Source organism: Stegodyphus dumicola, chromosome X1, assembly GCF_044657685.1.
Source record: "Stegodyphus dumicola isolate Sdum_Otavi_A_Nest chromosome X1, ASM4465768v1".
Lineage (NCBI taxonomy): Eukaryota > Metazoa > Arthropoda > Arachnida > Araneae > Eresidae > Stegodyphus > Stegodyphus dumicola.
In genome coordinates this window covers 171,913,048-171,935,415 of record NC_140780.1, presented here as the reverse complement: position 1 = coordinate 171,935,415, position 22,368 = coordinate 171,913,048, and the positions used below count along the sequence as shown (strand labels likewise).

At 32.1% G+C, this 22,368-nt stretch overlaps 1 protein-coding gene across 1 annotated transcript in view; it reads left to right on the top strand.

Moving 5' to 3' along the window:
• Positions 1–2,929: 2,929 nt before the first annotated feature.
• LOC118192042 (alpha-catulin-like) overlaps positions 2,930–22,368 on the top strand; it is a 146,284-nt gene continuing 126,845 nt past the window's right edge. Inside the window, exons 1-2 of the mRNA XM_085807804.1 lie at positions 2,930–3,039; positions 6,332–6,521. Of these exons, the coding sequence (XP_085663930.1) occupies positions 2,953–3,039; positions 6,332–6,521 (277 nt within the window). The 5' untranslated portion in view covers positions 2,930–2,952. The remainder of the gene's footprint in view (positions 3,040–6,331; positions 6,522–22,368) is intronic.

The window sequence follows — 22,368 nt, the reverse complement described above, 5'->3', positions numbered from 1 at the left end:
CTCCTTTAGCGAGTCAATCCCTGCGGAGTCGATCGAGTTGACAGCAGGGCAGTGAGTTCGTCGAGTGCACCGAAAGAGTCTCGTAGTGTATTGCGGTTAGCGCATATTGAATTTAACCTTGGGAAACGAGACAAGTCTTTGTTCTTAGCTAGCTGCCCAGCAAGTAGATTTAGTTTAAAAGCTTTGAGATGGGCCCAGATATCGTCGATAAATTGATTTTCCCTTTGCATCTTGACATTCAAGTTGCTCATAGAATAAAGAAGGTCTGTGAAAAATGCAAAGTCTGAAAGGCATTTCGTATCTTCTAACATTTCGCACTCCGCAGAACACTGTTTCTCATGCAAGAGCGATACAATGTCGTCTTTCAGCTGCCAAACTCGCTCGAAAACATATCCTGCACTAAGCTACCTTACTGTCTTGTAATACAGTACATCAGAATATTCAGACTGCACAGACTGAAGAAAATTTCGAAATTGCCTGTGAGTAAGCACACGTGATTGAATAATATTTACAAGCTTCACTACTGCATCAAACACGGGTTTCATATTCAATGCAGACTTACACAGAGCATCGTGATGTATAACACAATGTAGGAAAACAACATTGTTCCCTGGATAGTTTTGATTAACGATTCCAAGAAATCCACTTTTTTTTTTTTTTTTTTTTTCTTTTTTCCCTGTCATATTTGTGCTCAATCGCTGTTATAGGCACTTTCAAAGTTAAAAACCACTACTGAAATTCACGAAAAATATCATCCCGTCGTAGTTCCCTTTAAAGAACGCATGCACGCCAAATCATCGGCAATTTCAAAGTTCTCATTAACAACTTTTATAAATAATACTAATTGAGCAGTATCATTTATATATCAGTGCTTTCATCCATAGCTATGGAGCAAAATTTAAACTGGCCAATCTTTGACTCTAATTGTGATGTCAAATTTTTATCGATGTCTTCGATTCTAAGTCACCATTTTTCGGACTCTCATAAATGTCCGTTCACTTTTCAAATTGTTGCCACAAAGTGTTAGAGTCCTGCATTATAATTGAAGAAATTAAATAATAAAAAATCTGCATAAATATATGTATATTTCTCGTATTGTTATAAAACAACGGTATCTAGAGCTATATAGTTTTGAATGACGTAATTCTACTGCGAATATGGGCATCTGAAATTCCAAATTTGAAATTTGGAATTTGTTTTACTATCAAGTTCATTATTCATAAAACTTTAACCAATTTTTCAGTAACAAGCTCAACGATTTAAAAGCGAGCAATGGGGACCGTAATGTCGGTGTTAAAAATGATCAGACGTTTAATTTTGTGTTCAGGCTGGCGCTGCGATCACCGAGGCAAGTGGCTGCACATTGGCAGCGCTCTGTAAAAAAGTGTAAAACATTCCTTTCCCCTTAGTGATTATCAATTAAATTACTTTCAAATAGTGTGTTTTCTACAAAATCTACACGTTTTCTAAAGATTTTCGTCTCCGATGTTGATGAGAATGAAACAGCGGACATGTGAGCATATACTACGAAAGCATAGAATTTTAAGATAAGTACCCTTCTTTCATCTAAACTAAATCAAATTTCTATAAATAAGTGCTTTTAAATCAATAAAGTTTAATTTTTAATCAGTTTTTAGCATTAAACAATACTTGAAATTGCTCATTGCTAGTGGCTTCCTTTGTGTTTACAATTCCAAACAGACGCCAACATTATCAGTTCACGTCTGTCAGCACTTACAAAGGCCCCACACCTTATCTTGTTTTCAGGAATCTCGTGAGAGGGAAAATTAGGGATTTGGGAAATCGCGCTACTTCCCTCTCGGATCTTCTGGTTTCTTTTTTTCTTCTTCTTCTTTTTTTTTTTTTTTTTAGATTGTTTAAATATATTTTCGCCTTTAAATAATATTATACCTTACCGATTTTTTCTCATACTGTTCCTTGCTACCTGTTAAATGTCCATATGTAAGGGATGGATTATTCTTCACTGCCTTAAATAAATTCTTAGAACTATGAGCTTATATAAATAACAGTGTGCCTCATTGTGTGCAACAGTGTACCTAGTAATAAATTATGATAGTTTGTTGTTGAATCTTAATTGGAAAAGTTCTGTTCTTTAAAAAATCAGCGATTAGATGGATGATGGCAGGTGAGAAATTATAGTTCATCAGCTTGATGATAAGACCGTGATGCCAAACTTTATCGAAGGCTTTCTCTACATCCATAAAAATAGCAGCAACTACTTCATTTTTATTAAAATTTTCACCTATGAATTCTACGATTCGGGCGATCTGCTGAGTCGTTGAGAATCCCTGGCGAAATCCGAATTGATAGTCTTTGATGATGTTATTTTCATTAATAAAAGTGGTGAGTCGAGACTCGATAAGCCTTTCGAAAAGTTTGGCAATCGCAGGCAGAAGACTGATCGGTCTAAAGTTACTTGTGAGATTTCCAGCTTTGCCAGGCTTTTTAATGACAGTTAGAATGGCGTGTTTCCAATTTTTTGGGAATGTATTAAGTCTTAAACATGCGTTAAAAATATTTGTAATAAGAACGATGCCTTTCCTTGGGAGGTATTGCAGGGCCTTATTAGTGATATTGTCATATCCAGATGCTTTCTTTGGATTAAGTTTCTTTATAATTTTCTGCATTTCTTTGGGAGAAGTCGGGTTGTTTTGATTTTCAGGATCTTTGCAGAGGAAATCGGTCACGTGATTGATAATATTGATATAATTCGGGTGTGGGAAATTATTTATATTAAACTGTTGTTCATAGTTATCAGCGAAGAGGTTGACAATTTTCTTATGATCGTAAATTTGATGAAAACGCTGTGGGTTCTGGTTCATCCCTCAGTCACGTGGTTTGATTAGCCAATCCTATAGTCATATTTTATCCCTCTCTTTCACTATCTTTTCTCGGTTGAAGTCTTGCAGTTTGCTAGTAGTGAGTTTTAAAATGGCAGTGGTGGTCGATCGGCAGTCGATAAGTTTAGAAATTCGAACGAAATCAATTGAAAAAACCCTCATTCCTCTAGTGACACAAGTACGTCGTATATTTGTTTTCACTTACACTGTTTCACATAATTGAAAATTATATTATTATATGAAATTTTACTCGACAGATAAATAAACGTGGAGTTCGAGCTGTCAGTGGGTTGCGATTTCCTTGGAATGTGGTTGTAATTTGAATTACTACTGAAGTAAATCTGCTTTATTTGTACATCCTAGTTTTTAATCAGAATGATAAAGTGCTGTTGCCACAGGTAAACTGGAGCCGAAATATACATGATTATAATAGATAATTATATTCTGTTCTGAATATGCTACCATACATTTCCTGGTCTAACTTGTCATCGATGTTTCTGAAAATGATTATTAAAAGATAGGTACATATTGAAGTAATAAAGAATATGCCGAAGATAAAACACCTCGTCCTCAGTAATTATAGAATTGTTAAAATCTACGCATATAGCTGCGGTTTAACTTAAATGCTAAGTGTTGTGTACCTGTACAGCATATTTATTTGATTACGAATTCTAGGAAGTGTTTTTTAAAAAAATTAATTGAAAAGGTGAATCATAAGATTTTTGTCGTAAAAACCATATCCCCAGCAAGCATAAAATTTTACTCGCAGCGTTTCCTGTTATATACTCTCTTTTTTTTCATAATTAAGAAATTTAAGTTATTTCCTTTTCTATCAGTTCTTCATGGAGAAGCTATTCTGCTTTTGACATTTTTCTAATAAAATTCTTAATTTAGAAACTAATAACAGAGAGCTGTTCAAAATTATTATTATCAGTAATATAAAAGTATATATGGGAGAGTATACTTTTTTTTTTTTTTTTTTTTTGTTGTTGTTGTTGTTTGTTTGGCCTTCCCCTTTTTTTGCTTTGTTTTGTTATAACCAAAAGATCATGCATTAAAAATTACATTTTATGTAAGTGTTTTCTTTTTGGGAAAATTGATTTTTACTATTTTAATAATTAGATGTACTATATTTATTATTTAGTGAATTATTAAACTGCATTATACAGTGTGTGCAAATTCTAAAATGTATATAAATTTGATTGTCTTTATATGAATTTGCTTAAGGTGTCAGCTGTGCAACACATACACAATAAAATAAGTCAGCCACCTTTAAGTATATACTTTGAAGTGTGTGGATCAGCTGTAATATTTAGTTGAAAAAATAATTGATTCACGTGCATGCACTGTTATTTTATCTAACAAAGTAACACAGAATGTTCTTTTTAAATGTAAGTTATGTTCAACATCTTGAATGCTTGAACTGGAAAATGGTTAGGTTAGGTTATTCAATTACGGCAAAGCCTCGAGGGCTATCTGCCTAATGGGAGGGATGCCTTCGTGGAGGACTTCCTAAGGGAAACTGGCTCATATACACGTTACACATGGGGAAAACTATGAAAACACCCATGCAGCCAGCCCGTTCGCGGGATTCGAACCTCGGACCTAACTACCAATGTTCAGCGACTTTACCGCTCGGCCGCTGTAGGGCTGAACTGGAAAATGAATTTAGTAGAACTGCTTTCAGTACTTAGACAAATTTGACTACTACTGTTACTTATAATTCCTGATTAAATATTTGTTTATTATTTAGTTTAAAATTTTGCTGTTTATTTTAAATTATATTAGGTAAAAGCAATGTGAAAAGTGAATAACTCATTCACTGGCATCTGAAATTCGCTAGGAATTAGAAGAAATAGAGTTCAGATGTACTATAGATGTTTAAGTTAAATCTTAAATGTTTATAATAAGCATAAGAAATCTCAGTTATTTTGTAATAAGTTAGATGTTCCTTAAATCAGCTGAAGTTTAGCAAATAATTATTGTAGTTTTTCTTATTATAAACTCTCATACTCGATTTATAAGTGGTAAAATAAATAAATCAGATTGATATAGATTGAGTTAACAAAAATGAAGAAGGAATTTGCAATGTTACATTTAATATGTGTGTACATTGTATTTAAATTAAATTTATTTAATTAAATTCAATTTATTCTTATGTATAAGTAATACTATGTTGTTATATATATACTTGGATATTCCAATCTCTTCAAAGTTATTGACTTTTAGAAATCATTTATGTATACATAATATATAAATAAGATAATGTATATATATGTAATAAATGTTTTTAGATTGATGATGAATGATATGTAATAAAATAGTAATATATATATATAATTAGGTTTCAAGAGTATTTCATCTTGTAAATACTAAAAGCATTTTATTAATACAGTATAAAGTCTTTAATCCGGACGTCCATAATCCAGAATGATCTATAATCGGGACCTTAAAGCTACAAACTTTCTGCGCATGCCTAAATGCATAATGCGTTTACGCATGTGCATAATACGTTTACGCATGCGCGTTTAATGTATAACGGACGGTATAAGCTAGGCTAAAATTATCTAATTATCTATTTCAGTTAATGTTTCAGATTGCATTGTTCCTTAATCTTCTAATTGGATCCGGCTTATTATTTTTTTCAGATTGTTAGAGCAATTTTATGAAAAGTAAGCTTGAACTTTCGATTATGTCAAAAAGAGTATCCATTTCTGGAGCTGCCAAAGAATCTACAAAGCGAAAGCATATTTCAATGTCCATTAAACAAAAAGTGGAATTGCTGCAGAAAATGGATAAAGGCATGAAGAAAGTGACAGAGAGGTGATTTGTTTCTCTAACCATTCCGAAATCTGGTTATCAATTTTACGCTGCTCTGTGGTGGGGGGGAGTCGTGATGCGCAATGAACTGGAAGTTGATCTGTCAGCACTATCATCATCTTCAGGGCAGATTTTTTTTTTTATTCGGCGTATAATTCCTTACTAAATGTAGTGTTTCATGTTGATGTACTCCGATATGATTTAAATCAATTTCCTCATCATTATAAATATCGTGAATACACATCAAATAGATTTCTGGTTGCAATTTTCTAATTTCAACTATGCGTAATGTATGCTTTACGTATGCGCGCATTGAAAGAAATGTTTAATAAACAAATAAATATTAAGCTTTTTTTTTTTTTTTGTAAATTTTGATACCCTTTACATCATAATTGCTCTTTATTTCATAAATCACGATTTCATATTTTTAATTGTATAATTTCTGCATGCCATCTTACCAGATTTAAATTGATGATCTATAATCCGGAAAAAACCCTAATCCGGAATCGCCGAAGTCCCGACAAGTCCGGATTAAAGACTTTGTATTGTATAAATATATCGTTTCACTTGTGATCTCGGTTAGATATCTCTTTAGAAGCAAAACAGCTTCACTCATGGCATATATGTAATGTATTTTTAATTTCTTTTAGATTACTACATTAGTAAATGCAAAAGAAAAGCCAATAAAGTCGGAGAAGACATTACGAGCAATTGTGCATGTTGGCCAGGCTGTTAATTTTGCTGTTCAAAAATTTGTATCTGTTGGAGAAGCAATTGCTGATGATAATTGTGAAATAAAATCTGACATGTATGAAGCTTGTAGAGATGCCAAATCTGCAGGTTAGTTATGAATTTCATAACTCTCAAATTTTGGTTAGTTTTACCGTAGATACAATTTTGTACAATTAGAATATGTTATTTTAATAACTTTCATATCTACATTATGCTGCTGCTAACAACAGTTATATTTGCTTTGAATATTTTATATAATATGATGTGTTTTATTTTCTGCATGTAATTTGTATGTGCTGAAATATACATATTTTGTTGTTATAATCAGTAAAAGTATATTCATGGGTACCCGTAAGGGAAAATTGGCGATTTTTGGCGGTACATGGATACCAAGTTTGTGCAATTTTTTGACTTGTTATTTTGGCATGTGTAGCTGCAATTTTTGTGCCAAAAGTTGCCGCTACACAAAGCCAAAATAACAAGAAACAGAATTTCACAAACTCGATATCCATGTACACATTGACCTATTTTCACTTAAAAAAAATCCCAGAATTGCACAAAACTTGGCATTGCACACTTCCTTGACTTTATGTACCCATCGCCCTGTTTTCACTTAAAAAAAATCATCAGAGAATTGCACACTCCTTTGACTTTGTCCATGTACACATCAAACTATATTCATTTAAAAAGTCAAATTAACAGCAAATAAAAAATTTATAATCTCAATAAACTACATTTTAAATCAAACAATGAAATAACATAAAAAAGGAAATTTATCTTTGCACTACACAAAGGAAATACCCATTTACCTTATTTATGAATTAATATGTCTTCAGTCGAACAAAATTTCTTAAGAGCATTCAAAAACTTCCTAAAATGATCTGAACTAGAATCTGTATACTGGCTTCGCCACATAAATTCACAAAATAAGAGTAAAAAATATCCTCAGTAGCACCGTTATAGTCCGACCATACGCATTTCCTTCCTACAAACAGGACACTCAATAATGGTTACTAAGCAAACCTTCATTTACACACCAGTCTAGTAATGCTCTTTTCCTCTTTCTTTCTAAATCGTACAGAAACTTCAAATTAATCTTACCACATTCAGCCATTTTACCATCTAAGTCAGAAAACAAGCGATCTACTTCCTAACCAGCACATAGCACAAGCCCTTACAAGTTCACCGCAATCATGCAACCAATTACATAATAGATAGGGTTTCCATAAAATTCAACTACTCGGGCTACCATAAATAAACCACCACTTGGCGATAAATGAAACAACAACTGTACAATAATACAAAGAGTACCTTTCTTTCTTCTAACCTTATAGTCTATATGTTTTATGCATGCTGTGTTCTCGTTTATAGTTGTGAAATTTAAGGGCTCATAATATGCTTTTAAAGTATGTTTAAGTTTAACCACAGTATTCCAATAATTCACACATCTTCAACACATTGACTGCATGCATTAGAGAATTTTAACGTGTGTCTTACCGAGTTTTGTTTACAATCTTCCTTTTCTAAATTTTATTTTAAATTTTGATTGTTTACACATAAATAAGTTATCAAAGCATGCTTACAGTAACAATTTTAAGGCAGTTTATCCCAGGGCCCTGAATAATCTGTATTTTTTTAGAACTTAAAAAAGCATCTTTTGCAAAATATTCTATTATGATGTTATTATTTTTTGTTTTTAAATAAAGATGCTGAAAAATAGTCAATTAGGGTGGCAAATAAAGTAAGGCCTGACAGAATATTTGGCACTTCTGGGTTAATAAAGTACCACTTAGCATTAAATCTAAATGCTGACGCGAAGCCTAATTAGAGAGAGGCGGGCCATTTTGAGAAATCTTGGAATCCCAAGCAAGTTCAAGGATTGGGGGCTCTTTAACATGGTCTTTTTCAAAATTATATTTTCTGTGGCCTGGTCAGACAGTTACATAATTTATTACCACTACAGAACAAAGTCCGTAATCCTGACTCGTTGGCATTTCGGCGATTCTGGATTAGGGTTCCTAAAATGAAAAACTTCCTAAAATGATCTGAACTAGAATCTGTATACTGGCTTCGCCACATAAATTCACAAAATAAGAGTAAAAAATATCCTCAGTAGCACCGTTATAGTCCGACCATACGCATTTCCTTCCTACAAACAGGACACTCAATAATGGTTACTAAGCAAACCTTCATTTACACACCAGTCTAGTAATGCTCTTTTCCTCTTTCTTTCTAAATCGTACAGAAACTTCAAATTAATCTTACCACATTCAGCCATTTTACCATATAAGTCAGAAAACAAGCGATCTACTTCCTAACCAGCACATAGCACAAGCCCTTACAAGTTCACCGCAATCATGCAACCAATTACATAATAGATAGGGTTTCCATAAAATTCAACTACTCGGGCTACCATAAATAAACCACCACTTGGCGATAAATGAAACAACAACTGTACAATAATACAAAGAGTACCTTTCTTTCTTCTAACCTTATAGTCTATATGTTTTATGCATGCTGTGTTCTCGTTTATAGTTGTGAAATTTAAGGGCTCATAATATGCTTTTAAAGTATGTTTAAGTTTAACCACAGTATTCCAATAATTCACACATCTTCAACACATTGACTGCATGCATTAGAGAATTTTAACGTGTGTCTTACCGAGTTTTGTTTACAATCTTCCTTTTCTAAATTTTATTTTAAATTTTGATTGTTTACACATAAATAAGTTATCAAAGCATGCTTACAGTAACAATTTTAAGGCAGTTTATCCCAGGGCCCTGAATAATCTGTATTTTTTTAGAACTTAAAAAAGCATCTTTTGCAAAATATTCTATTATGATGTTATTATTTTTTGTTTTTAAATAAAGATGCTGAAAAATAGTCAATTAGGGTGGCAAATAAAGTAAGGCCAGACAGAATATTTGGCACTTCTGGGTTAATAAAGTACCACTTAGCATTAAATCTAAATGCTGACGCGAAGCCTAATTAGAGAGAGGCGGGCCATTTTGAGAAATCTTGGAATCCCAAGCAAGTTCAAGGATTGGGGGCTCTTTAACATGGTCTTTTTCAAAATTATATTTTCTGTGGCCTGGTCAGACAGTTACATAATTTATTACCACTACAGAACAAAGTCCGTAATCCTGACTCGTTGGCACTTCGGCGATTCTGGATTAGGGTTTTTTTCATTAATTTAAATCTGGTAAGATGGCATGCAGAAATTATACAGTTAAGAATATGAAACTGTAATTAATGAAATAAAGAGCAATTATGATCTAAAGGATATCAAAATTTACAAAAAAAAAAAAAAAAAAAAAAAAAAAAAAAAAAAAAAAAAAGCTTAATATTTGTTTACTTTATTAAACATTTCTTTTAATGCAAGTTGTTTAAGTTGCTTCATTTTTTTTTTTTTTTTGCTAATTTTGCTAATACTTTCTCTTTCATTCTGTAAACAAATTTATTTGTTTATATCATTATTATCATTCTGTAAACAAATTTATTCATTTGTTCAAATAAACAAATTTAATAAATAAAATTTCTTTATTTGTGCAAATAAACAAATTTAATAAATAAAATTTCTTGTTCAGTTACAAAGTTCCACTGTTCAAGTCCTGTAATTGCTGTGTCTAGAATACCAACTAACTTGTCAATCAAAATTTTTTTGTTTCCAATAACCTCTCTGTCACTTTCATCACTATCAAAAGCACACATGCGTATCGGAAGTGTGCATTAAATGCGCATGCGTAAAGTATACCAAAAAAAAAAAAAAACTTTGTGCCTTTGAGGTTTGGATTATAGATCATTCCAGATAATGGACGTCCGGATTATGGACTTTGTACTGTATTAACTGTATTTTCAAAGCAAAAAGAAAGAAAATAATAAGTACTTATCTTTTTTTTTTTTTTTTTCATATTAATAGGTTCAAAATAATGTATTTTCAGTTGTGAAATAGACCAGAAATATCAAATCAAAGGAGAAACACGCCAAAGTTAAACTTAAAATTTGTAAAGAAATAACCTTGCATTTAGACAAAAAACTCGATGAATTTTGAGGGCAAACAGGTCCCTCTTCTTCTGGGGCAAAGAAATTTGCAAGACTGAAAAGCAGAAGGCACATCAGTTCTATTTATACCATACTGCAGTAAAATGAACAAGATGATGGTGCCATATATCAGCAAAATTATTAATGAAAACTGAATTAAGTTTATCATAGTTGGTAATTTAATCATAATTTTGACTTTAGGTCTGCAGAAATTATCCAAACAGCTTTTTCCATTGGTGAATTAGATTTTCTTGAAACTTTTCACATTCACAAAGATTTATCATGTTTAGTTAATGACTTAAAGTCCAACCCAGTCCCTCCCAATGCTTTTAAAATTCTAATAACTTAATTTTTCAATTTTCATTACTAATTTTGCTGTCAAATGGGTGCTACCTCCTCATTCGCTTTACTGCGGTAGCATATAAATAGGATCATTATGTCCATTGCTGCTCTTCAAGAAATATCCATAGCGGTATACCACAAGGTTCGGTTTTAGGACCTTATTTGTTTTTATTTAATGCTGCTGACTTTCTTCAGACACCTTAAAACAATGCTATATTGACCTGCTATGCACGCAATACTGCTCTGGCAATAAAGACTACAAATATGAATCATGCCATCAAAAAATTGTAAAATTTCATTCTCAGCATAGAAAGATGGTGCGTGCAACGGAAAGTCCAAATAAATGCAGCCAAATTTCAACTTCCTCTCATACAGAGAAGAAAAAGGAACACTCCTGGGAAAAGAGGACTTAATGTGTTTAACAAAAATGTTTCTATTCTTTCTCATACCAAGTACTTCAGAGTGATTATTAATGATCGCTTAATGTGGACTAATCATATAAATCACATCGGAGACAAGGCTTGACAAATTATTAAATGTCTCTACTGAACTGTGGGTAAATACTGCACTGTGGACTTAAAAACAAAGTGGCTCATCTACACTTCAAGATACTTCAATGCACTTCACGATCAAGACTGATAATGACTTATGCCTCTCTGTAGAGCACCTTTAACAAAACTGACCTCAACAAATTATGTGTTGTTTAGAACTGCTATCTAAGGATGTGTAACCAGACAAAAGCCTACTGGATGAAAGTGCACATGACAAAAGCCCACAAAAAAGACCCTACTGGGATAATTGCCCATGCGACTAATACCCACACTGATGAAAGCTCACATTGATAAAAGCCCACATAGATATAAGCGCACGCTGATAAAAGCCCACATTGACAAAAACCCACATTGATATATATGCTACGTTAAAATTAATATTTTTCCCTTTTTCCTCAGCTTCACGAAGCAGATTCATGAATAAAGGTAAAATAAAAAATACATTAAATTAATAACAAATAATTGAACAATAAATTTAAGTAGCAGAACACTTTTCATTTTGGGCTCCTGAATTAAAATCCTATATGTATATAAAACAGAGAGTCGATCAAAATAATATAATTAAAAACATACACATGTATGTGTAACTTTCTTTTTATATTTACGCAACAAATGGAAGTGCCCTCGTGTAAGTCTGACAAAGGGAGGTGAAAGGAAATACTGGCCATGCTGCTTCTTTTAATTCTACAAAATTATAAGGAGTATAAAATGTATGTAAATTTTCATCATATACAGAGAATAATTTATGAATAATTTAAGACTGCAGAAAATTTTGCATATAATGAATTTAATATGGAGACTTAAAGCCGAACTTTCATTTCAACAAAAAAATATTTGTGTGCACTATCACAAGCACTGTTTTAATGATGAATTTTAAAAGCGCAGTTTCAAATAATCTAGTTCAATTTTGACCACTTGGATTTTATATAAAATAATTTCATTCCCACTTGAAATTTCATTTTTAATCATAATAATTATTACTCGCAAAATTTTTCAGGAAGTCATAATTATTTTGGATTTCCTGAAAATGTGTGCTGTTTTTAAGTGGGCGTTCGTCAAAATGATTGGCTGCTGGCTACTCAGGCGGGAAACCATTGAGTTCCTTTTTTTTGCCCCCAGCTGTGTGTAAAAGCAGTTAAAGACAGGAGAGCCTTGCTTAATTGCTTCATCCCCTATCGATCCTGGGGTGCCAAAGAACGGCCTCAGAACAGACGGGGTGGCAGGAGAGCAATTAAAGGTTGGTCAGGAATAAATTAAAGAGGATTTTAAATGTCTTTTGTTAGTTACTAGAAAATAACACTACCTGAAATTTGGTTTGTAACTGAAGTTAACCCCTTTCTTGCTTTTCTTTAGTCTAGTTCTTGAATAACTTTTTATCTAAGGATTTAGTTAGAATTTCAATTATTTTTAAAGTTTCAATAACTGGAAAACGAAAGGAATTAAATATTTCTTAACCATTTTTAAAAGGATAATTCACTGTTTTTGCAGTAAAACTGCGGAGTGGAAAAATATGCTAGTTCCTGATTCAATAGTGTCTCTAACAACTTTTTGATGAACTAATTAAACATGTTTGTTATATTGAAGCAAAGCCATTGTTTAAAACTACTGAACTATTTCTAAAAAAATTAAATTATCACATATATTAAAACTTACATAAAAGTAATATTTTTCATTTTAACTTTCATATGGTTGAAAACGCAACTAATGAAAGTTTAAATGAAAAATATGAAACCATATAAAAGTTAAGCTATTCAAATAATTTTAATAATGAAGGTTTCTGTACCCAAGAACAAGAGGATAGAACCATTAGCCCAGTGAGAAGTAATCACACAGTTGTGAGAAAAGTAATCTTGCACATTAAAAACAATTTTTATTTCAATAAAAAAATATTATGTTACTCGATTAACTGTAAACGCTTAAAAAACAGTTCATTTTAATTTACCATAATTATTTATATTCAAAAACTTTCAATGAAGGAAATTTAAACAGAATTTAGAAACTGAATTTCACTGGAACACTTCTTTTGTGGGTTTTATGCTGTTATTACATGTTGAATATTATTTTGCCTAGATTAAGAAAAAGAAACACATAACATGTAAAAATTTATTATTTAGAAAAATTATCAAATTAAGGTCATTTTCTTCACTATTCTGACAACACAGAAAAATTGGCCACATAACTTGTAGGAGATTTTTCTTATAAACCTTGTGTGTTGGCGATCAAGTAGAAAAAATGCTTAATTAATGGAGCTACGTTTTGAATAATTTTTTCCCTTATTGAATGAATTCAAAAGTTTCTAATATCTTGTTTTCTAGCATGAAACCATTGAGTTCACCAGTTTTTAAGGTTCTTTCCTGAGAATAATTTATTAAGCAGAAGTTAGTAAGAACAAGTAAGGTATACTTCATATTTGATCTGTTAGGGTTATTAGGTCTGGCTGCCAAATAAACGTTTTTGAATTCAACATCAAATTTTAAACATAATTTTTTTTAAAAATTTGTGTCTTAACTTCTATTTTCAAAAAACATGTATGTAATCCGAAGTTTTATATAACAAAAGCTAGTATAAGAGAAGTGTGACAAATTAAATTATCTGTACATTCAGTCACTATTAAGAACTAATTCTGTCTAGACTATAGGTCCTCAATCAGGAGGAAATAGCCCTAAGGGGAATTTCACAGTTTCAGAGAGTAATTTAGTCAACCTTTTCTTTACGAATTAAGTATTTAGATTTAGTTTATGAATATAAAAAAGCACTTTTATTCAGATTTTGGTATTTAGCAACACATTTTATACTTGTTTAATTTACATTAAAAATAATCCATATTTAAACAAACGTATATGTACTTTTCAAGTTTCGGGAAAGAGGTTGAATAATCGTTTAGCAACGGTGAAAAGGGCACGAGGGGAAAACTATTGAAAATAACTGGTCTAGACTGAGCCAACTTGAATTAAATATAGAATTTTATACTTTACAGATCTTTAATTCTTATTGTAGAGTCATTAGGTTTTTTTTTTTTTTTTTTTTTTTTAAGCAGAAGACGTGGAAAATAAGCAATGCCCTCTTTGAGACTTGAGCCTATATCTCTTGAATACGTGCCAATTGCACTAACCGTTACACCACATAAGCATTTTGGAAGGAGGGAGAAAATACCTTATATACTCCCCCTTTTAAATACGACTGGGTATTAGAGAACCCAATCATCAAATCTTGGTGGAGAAGAATCATCCACCACCTTTTTTTTTTTTTTTTTTTTTTTTTTCAGTTTAGGCGTCATGCTGGAGACGTGAGATATGAGCAATGCGCTCACCAGGACTCTAACTTGAACCTCTCAAATGCGCACCGAGTGTGCTAACCATTACACCACGAAGGCATGCTCGAAGGGGGGAGAAAACACTATCCTGTTATGTATTATTTCAGCCTGTACTGTCAATTCTACTTTCCGCTTCCTCACTCAAATATAAATAAGTTAGTAAGTAAACATATTTAGGATGCAAATGAGTTAACCTTTTCACGTGGGCTGGAAAAATAGTTGTATTCCTTCACTGGGGGCTCTTCGCTCAGCGGTTAGGGAAAGGGGGTAAAATTTTTCAGGTCGAGTCTTAACGACAAGGTGATTAGTGCTCTTTTTGTTACCAGGCAGAGAAACGGTCAGCATTTCTTTTTGGTCCAGTTCCAAAGCTCTAGGCGATAGAATGAAGGAAGTATTCTAATCGCTTTCACACTGCAGATAGATGTATGCAGTTTTCCCATGAAACGTAATTTATTGTTTTATTTTCAGACGAAATGTTTTATGCTACAACTAGGCAATTTTGTTCATTTTTTTGTTAAAATAACTTTTTAAACTTGCACATAGGTTATATACTGAAAAATATGCGAAGTAATCAGAGTTACCTATATTGACTTGTCACAGTATAGAGAATTTAGTAATTTAAAATATTCAAACATATCCTTCAAACAATATATAAATTTTCATTTTAAGTATTATAATTATCCTGATATTGAAGAGCAAATTAAATACAGTTTAATTATTACAAGTGTCATTTAGAAAGCATTTTCGAGTTCCCAAATGAGTGTTATTGGATTTACACTTCTGTAAAATTCATTTCTGGAGAGAAAGAAATTGGTAACTGCGTTTGTGCTGCATTGAATCATTATTGAACACCACTAACAAATATGCACTAACAAAAATTTACCAATGCACGAGGTAAGAATTTTTTTTAATAAATTTTTCTTCCATGTGACGTTGCAAATAGCGTTCCCAGGCTTGATCTGCCTTCATATCAGGGATATATAAGATCTTTAATTTTTCTAACTGCTTCACAGTTTTTGGTTCGGTAAAGAAATGCAGGAGCAAACGCTGGAGGTTGAGAAAATAATATTGAATTATTATTGAATACATTGAAACTTGTTGAGTTTCAATGTATTCAATAACAAAAATTTAGGTTTACAGTTAGAGATATTATATATTGCTTTTACCTTAGAATAGAAGAGAAATAGTTGTTCGTCGATTTATATTGTTGCTGCATTTTTTCTTTAAAAGCAAAATTGCATATTCAAGAACCCATTCAAATTTTGAAAAATAAAGATTTTTGTCGAATGGAGAAATATTTCTTCAGTTTTTTATGATCTACATTTTCAGAATGCTAAAATCGCCTTTGAGGTATCAGATTGTTATGCGAAATTTTCAGATCTCGAGCTTTTTATTGTTGCTTTCTTTCGGAGTAATGAAGCTCGGAATGAAGATTCGTACCGAGTTGATGAACATTAATAAAGAATCGTACTGAGGATTAAATTCAGGGAACTAAAAAATAGTACACATCTCAATTACTCTATGCATCCTTAGTATCCTAATGTATCGTTTGATTCCCTCCAAAATACAATTATCACGTAAAAATTAATTACTTTCTGAACACTACCTGTGACTGAGTGGTCAAGACCGCTGAATACTGGTAGTTCAACTTGGGTTCGAGGCCAGGCGATTGGGTTGGCTGCATGGTTGGTTTTCGTTGTTTGCCCCATGTGAAACATGAATACGAGATAGTTTCCCTTAAAAGTTCTCATCGAAGGCATCCTTTTCGATAGGTAGGCATCATTTCCCTTAGAAAGGCAGCCTTCGTGTGTTTTCCCATGTTTAATTAGTCTAAACTAATGTATCTACTTTCTGAAAGAATTGATACAGATATCATCTTATAGACGCAAACATATAACAACGGATAAATTAATAAGTTTTGAAACTTTTAAATTTTGAATTATAAAATGTTCTTTACTAACAGCTTTAATAAAAATTCGTGTTTCATTTATCGCACAGTCGAAATTCATTTTGTCATCAAAATTATTCATAAAAGGAAGGGTTTCTAAATATAGTTATGAGACGCTCATAAATATAGTTTTCTTATTTCGAATATAATTTTATTTTCATTCCTCTGATTAAAGAAAAGATTATTTGCCCAATCGAAGGGGGCTTCCGTGGAGGACGTTCGAAGGAAATTGGCTCATATACATGAACGAATACGAAAGGTTCATGCAGTCAATCTGTTCTTCGAAATTTGAACCCGGTTTGAATTATTAGTATTAAAGAAAATTTATCCGCTCAGCCGCTAGTTATAATTTAGAACATAACAAAGCAAAATTTCACTCAAGTAAACAGTCATCGTGGAATGTATGTCATTTAGAAATAACATTAAAATTAATTTTCATCACCTGAAACGTTTATATTCATTTCACTGCCTTTACATGCACATTAAAAACTGGAATAAACTGAAGTAAACAATTACAAAAAGAATGAAACAACGAAAATTTCCTTTACGTTTAGCCATTATTTAATACTGAACTTGAAAAAATGATAAATATCAACTCAAAGAATTTATAACAGTATTTGCAAAAGAAAAAAAAAATTGAAGAAAGATCTTAAAACGCAAACGCGTGAGAATCGAAGTAACAAATTAGTCTTTTTATTTTCTCCTCTTGAGAAAATATTTCCTGGAAGACACCGAATTCACAAACAGGCCATGTGGGTTCAAACTACGAACAATTACCCCTACCCATTAGCGGAATCCCTCAAAAGAAGGCACTCTTTAGGGTGTCGTAAAATAGTCGTCGAGCCTCAAGCGTTAGAATTCCTACCCCTGCGACCTAGGAAAAAGTGTCCCGGGCCCCCAGTTGCCGTACACTTTGCTTGGGACATATATGTCCCAGCCCCCGGGAAAAGGTTAAGAGTATTTAAGGCGAAGTTTTTGCGATTGAAAGGGAATGCAAGAATTGGCTACGTTGACTTCTGCTGTCAGGGTTTAGCCATTTGCAGCTGTTGCATTAAGTGCGCCAGTAAGTTAATTGTCTGAGAAAGCCTGTTAGGCTAATCTTTAATTCCTCTATTTAATTTATTACCTTGAAATGTTAAGCTTATTAGTTGTGCTGATACTTTAGCAATTCAATATTTTGCCAATTGAGTTGTTAAAATATCAACACAGCAATTTAAGTATTGTTGTATGGTTATACTGATGCTTTAGCAACTTATTCGTCAATACTGAGTAGCTAAAGTATTAGCACATCTATACAACAATATTTAAATGTAAGCAGTAAGCATAAATATGGAGAATGAAGTAAGCTTTGTAAACAATTTTATAGTAACTTAATTTTGATAATAAAACACTGATGTAAACAGATCATGTTTGCAAACACTCTCTAAAAGAACATCATCTACATCACGCCTTTATCATCTTCATCACACCTTTATCTATTGCAATATGTAATGTCCTGAAACATGATGCCTGTACCCATTACAATAAATAATGCGATCATGTAATGTAATGCATTTTACTTGATCTAATTTATTGATGGCAGAACTTGCAGTGTTGGCTGGAGTCACAATTTCATCATGACTTGAAGACGCCGGAAAGTTGTTGTTTTTCTTAGTCAGTGTGTAGAGCTAATGCGTACTTACTTCAGGTGTATATTAGGTGGCCCCTTCACTTCTATGTAACATAACACCACAAGCAGTGGTCTATATGTTAAGCACAAGGTGTACTCTTTTAAATAGTTCTCTTGGATAAAAGGTTTCAACCTTTATCCTTATTCTGTTGTTACTGAACATCAAGTTGATTAGTGAGTTTGGTTTGGTGTATGTGAGCACGGCAAAACCTCGAGGGCTATCTGTCTGATTAGAGGAATGCCTTCGTGGAAGACTTTCTAAGAGAAACTTGTTCGTATTCAAATTACACATGGGGAAAACTACAAAAACGCCCATGCTGCAAGCCCATCCACGGGATTTCGAAACTCGGACTGAACTACCAGTGTTCCACGACTTTATCCCTCGGCGGACTCTGTTGACTAATGAGAAGTCACCAGCAATCTTACAGAAGGTCATTGACAATTTGCATGCTGCCGTGAACAATTAGACCTTATAACTTGTTTGCTAGCTCCATTTTTGAAGCTAACATTCAAACATAAAATTAAATAAAATTCTGTGCTTTAGTGGAGTTAGTTTCATAAGAAAATTTCTATTGATTTCAAAAGAGAAAAAATTTGAGCATTTGTTGAGATAAGCAGTATGCATAACAACTTACATATATTACATTCTAAACATGAAAACATTTTTTTGATTGGTAGAATGAATCTCATCTAAGACTTAATCATTTATTTTTGATTAGCAAAACTTTCTAGACATTGTTCCTTTGAAAATAAATCTGAGAAAAAGTTCAAATATTGGAAAAAATAAATGATTAGTTTGATGAATAAAAATTAATAAAAAAAAAAGAGAATAAAAGCTGTACATTAAGAAATTGTCAGTCATCTAATTCTTAAGCTTTTCATGTAGACACGAGGCTCACAAGCGGCCAAGTGATAAAAACACTGAACAGTGGTAGCTCAGTCCGGGGTTCAAATCCCAATGGTAAGGCTGACTGCATGGGCACTTTCATGGTTTTTCTCTTGCGTAACATGTATAAGAGCGAGTTTCCTTTAAAATGTCCTCCATGAAGTCCTCCTCAACTTCCCTTGGCTTAGGGCCATTTCATTCGTTCTCTTTCATGCCAAATTCGAAATAGTGTCATTTGCCCCTGCCGTTCGCACTTATTCTGTTTTCCCATTTCATTCGCTGTTCGAAAAGTCACTTTATGATAAAGACAAGATATATTCAGACGAAATGACCCTTACTACTTTGACCTGATTTAGCCTTTGTGTTCTAATATTTATTGAACATTTTCTTTAGATAAATTTATTCTGAGCAGAATAATGAATTTCAGACATGTTCAAGAAGTGTGTTTTTGAATCTAATTCCATTTTTGTCATGTAGTGTCCATTTTTTTAATTTCATGTATTTCTAAAGAAATAGAACTACTATTCCTCTGCTTTGACAGAAAATCAAAATGTAGCAAGTGTATAACGAAGATGTACATATTTTATTTAAAATATATGGAGCCTCTATAAAGGCAACCGTTCACAGTTTTAAAGGATTTTGTTGTAAATATGGTGGTCTTAAAAATGCGATATTTACTGGCAATGTTTGTTTATGTTCACAAAAAATACAGGTCTCTTTCAAAAGGTGACCTCTTAGAAATGTCAATAGATATAATAATTCACTATGATTATCTTCTAATGGATAATGGAATTAATTTAATCTAATGCCAATTAGAAAATGGCTATTTACAATAGGGATATTTAAAAACACTATTAACTGTAATTAAGAGCACTATACTTTTTTTTTTCCACAATCAGCTGTTATATAAGATTAGCTGCTTTCTGTGTATTTTTCATGTTATATAACTGATATCCATACGTTTTGAACAAATATACAGCAAATCCAAGACAAATTATTAAAAAATTACAATTTCAAACATTAATACTAATTTTCTATTACTATACATAACACTATTAATGAATGACGAATTTATATAATATGTATACTTAGAATCTAAAAACGATGAACTTTGAATCTCATGACTCTAAATATATATTTATGTAGTTACAAAAATTTTATTAGATGTTATTATATGCATAGTTCTTTGTAATCGTCACAATCTCTAATAAAATGCTACATATTTATTACTATAGTTTGAGGTGATTGTACTTAAATTTGTAGATATGTTGACTTTTAAGAGTTGTTCCATCCCCTTCCAAAATAAATAAAGAAAGAAAATTAAAAACACTATTCCAAATTGCTGTAGTTGAATGATTAAGGGGTTACATTTGGAATTCATTTTCAGACAGGGTGTCAGCTGACAGTTTTAATTTATTCAGAAATCTAAAAGAAAATATCTCTAGAAAATCGTCAAATTATAATTGTTACATTCAAAAACGCCTTCAATGAGAAATATGTTTAAACTTTGATAATAAGCTCAGTCTAAAGTAAAGAATAAAATATCTCTTAGCCAAGTTTTGATTGTGCTTAACTGTTCTAATATCCCTAAACTTAAAAGGAACTAAAGGAAAAATTAAAAAGAAATAAAATAAAGTTAAAGTGTTTTTAATTAAAAAGTTAATAGTTTTAATAGTGAAACATAATTATATTTAATCTCAGCCATATTATCTTAAAAATAGCATGTGAGAAACTCCACAATTATATTTTTCATTTTCACATACACATACCAAAGTTAAATAAGTAAATAAATAATAAAATGCAATTTCAGATTTATCATCGAAACGTTATAGGTAATCACTTAATCAGAGAGTAGAAAGTTTGCTTTCAACCTAATAAATTAAACAAATAAAATAGTGGTACAAACAGACATATATTTGAGACATTAAAATTCAGATCTGAATACTCCATTTATTAAAATTAAAATTATAAATACACGATTTAGTAATAAAAAACCATAAGTCCCTTTTGATTATGTGTGCTTTTATCAGCATGGGCTTATATCTATGTGGGCTTTTATCAATGTGCGCTTCCATCACTATGGGTAGTTGTCGCGTGGGCAATTATCATAGTGGGCTTTTGTCGTGTGCGCTTTCGTTTGTGGGCTTTGTCTGGGACCCCTGAGGAGGATTATGAATGTACATTATTTCATGCAAAATAAATGCCTTCACGACGATCTCAAGATTGACCTCCTCAGGTAACTTCATTAAAGGTACATTTACAGGCACCCCTTGGTGAAAATATGCGATTTTTGGCGGCTGATGGATACTGAGTTTGTGCAATTCTTTGACTAAGCATTGCATGCTCCCTTGACATTATCCATGTACACGTCGACCTATTTTCACTTCAAAAAACTTTAGAGAATTAAACAAACTTGGCATTGTGCACTCCCTTGACTTTGTCCATGTACATATCAATATATTTTCAATTAAAAAGTCGAATGAGCACCCAATTCTAGGTAAAAGTATTTGGTACTTTTCTGTTTTGCCGGCGCAAATGATAAAGTCGCCAATAATGGTACAACTGATGCCAAACGGAATATTCTCGCTGGTAACCTTTTACGCCTCATTTTCAAAAAAAGTCGCAGCCGTTTCTTATCAGATTGACTGTTTCTTTCAATACTGGCATACAATTACATAGAATTTTTACAAGATAGTTAAATTTTATGCCCTAAGACCATTCGCGGTAATTGATTAGGATGCAATCACACCACCCACTCGAAGGTAAAAATATACAAAAGGCAAAATAAAAAGGGTTAAATTCATCAAATCTAATGAGAATGCACTAGCGAAGTAAAGCACTGCGGTTTTACATAATTTGAGTAAGCTATTTGTACAAATTGAAATAATTCTTGCATTTAAACTTGTATTCCATAAGATTTAATTTAAATTTTAACTTGAAATTAACGTGCATAATTAGATAATTACTGAGAGAATTTGATTTTTGTAGTGTAGTTTGCGTGAGATAAGATCACATGGGGTCACGTGATACGAACCGGTGAATCAGGATCTTGAACCATGAAAGCATAGTAAATTCTTAAATTAATGTCTTTTTACAAATTTATTGTCTTTACTTGGTGGCCTTTTACAAAATTTTAAACCATATTAAAATATTTATGCTTTCAAAATAAAAAATTCTTAGAACTAACATTTGTTATATGTATACT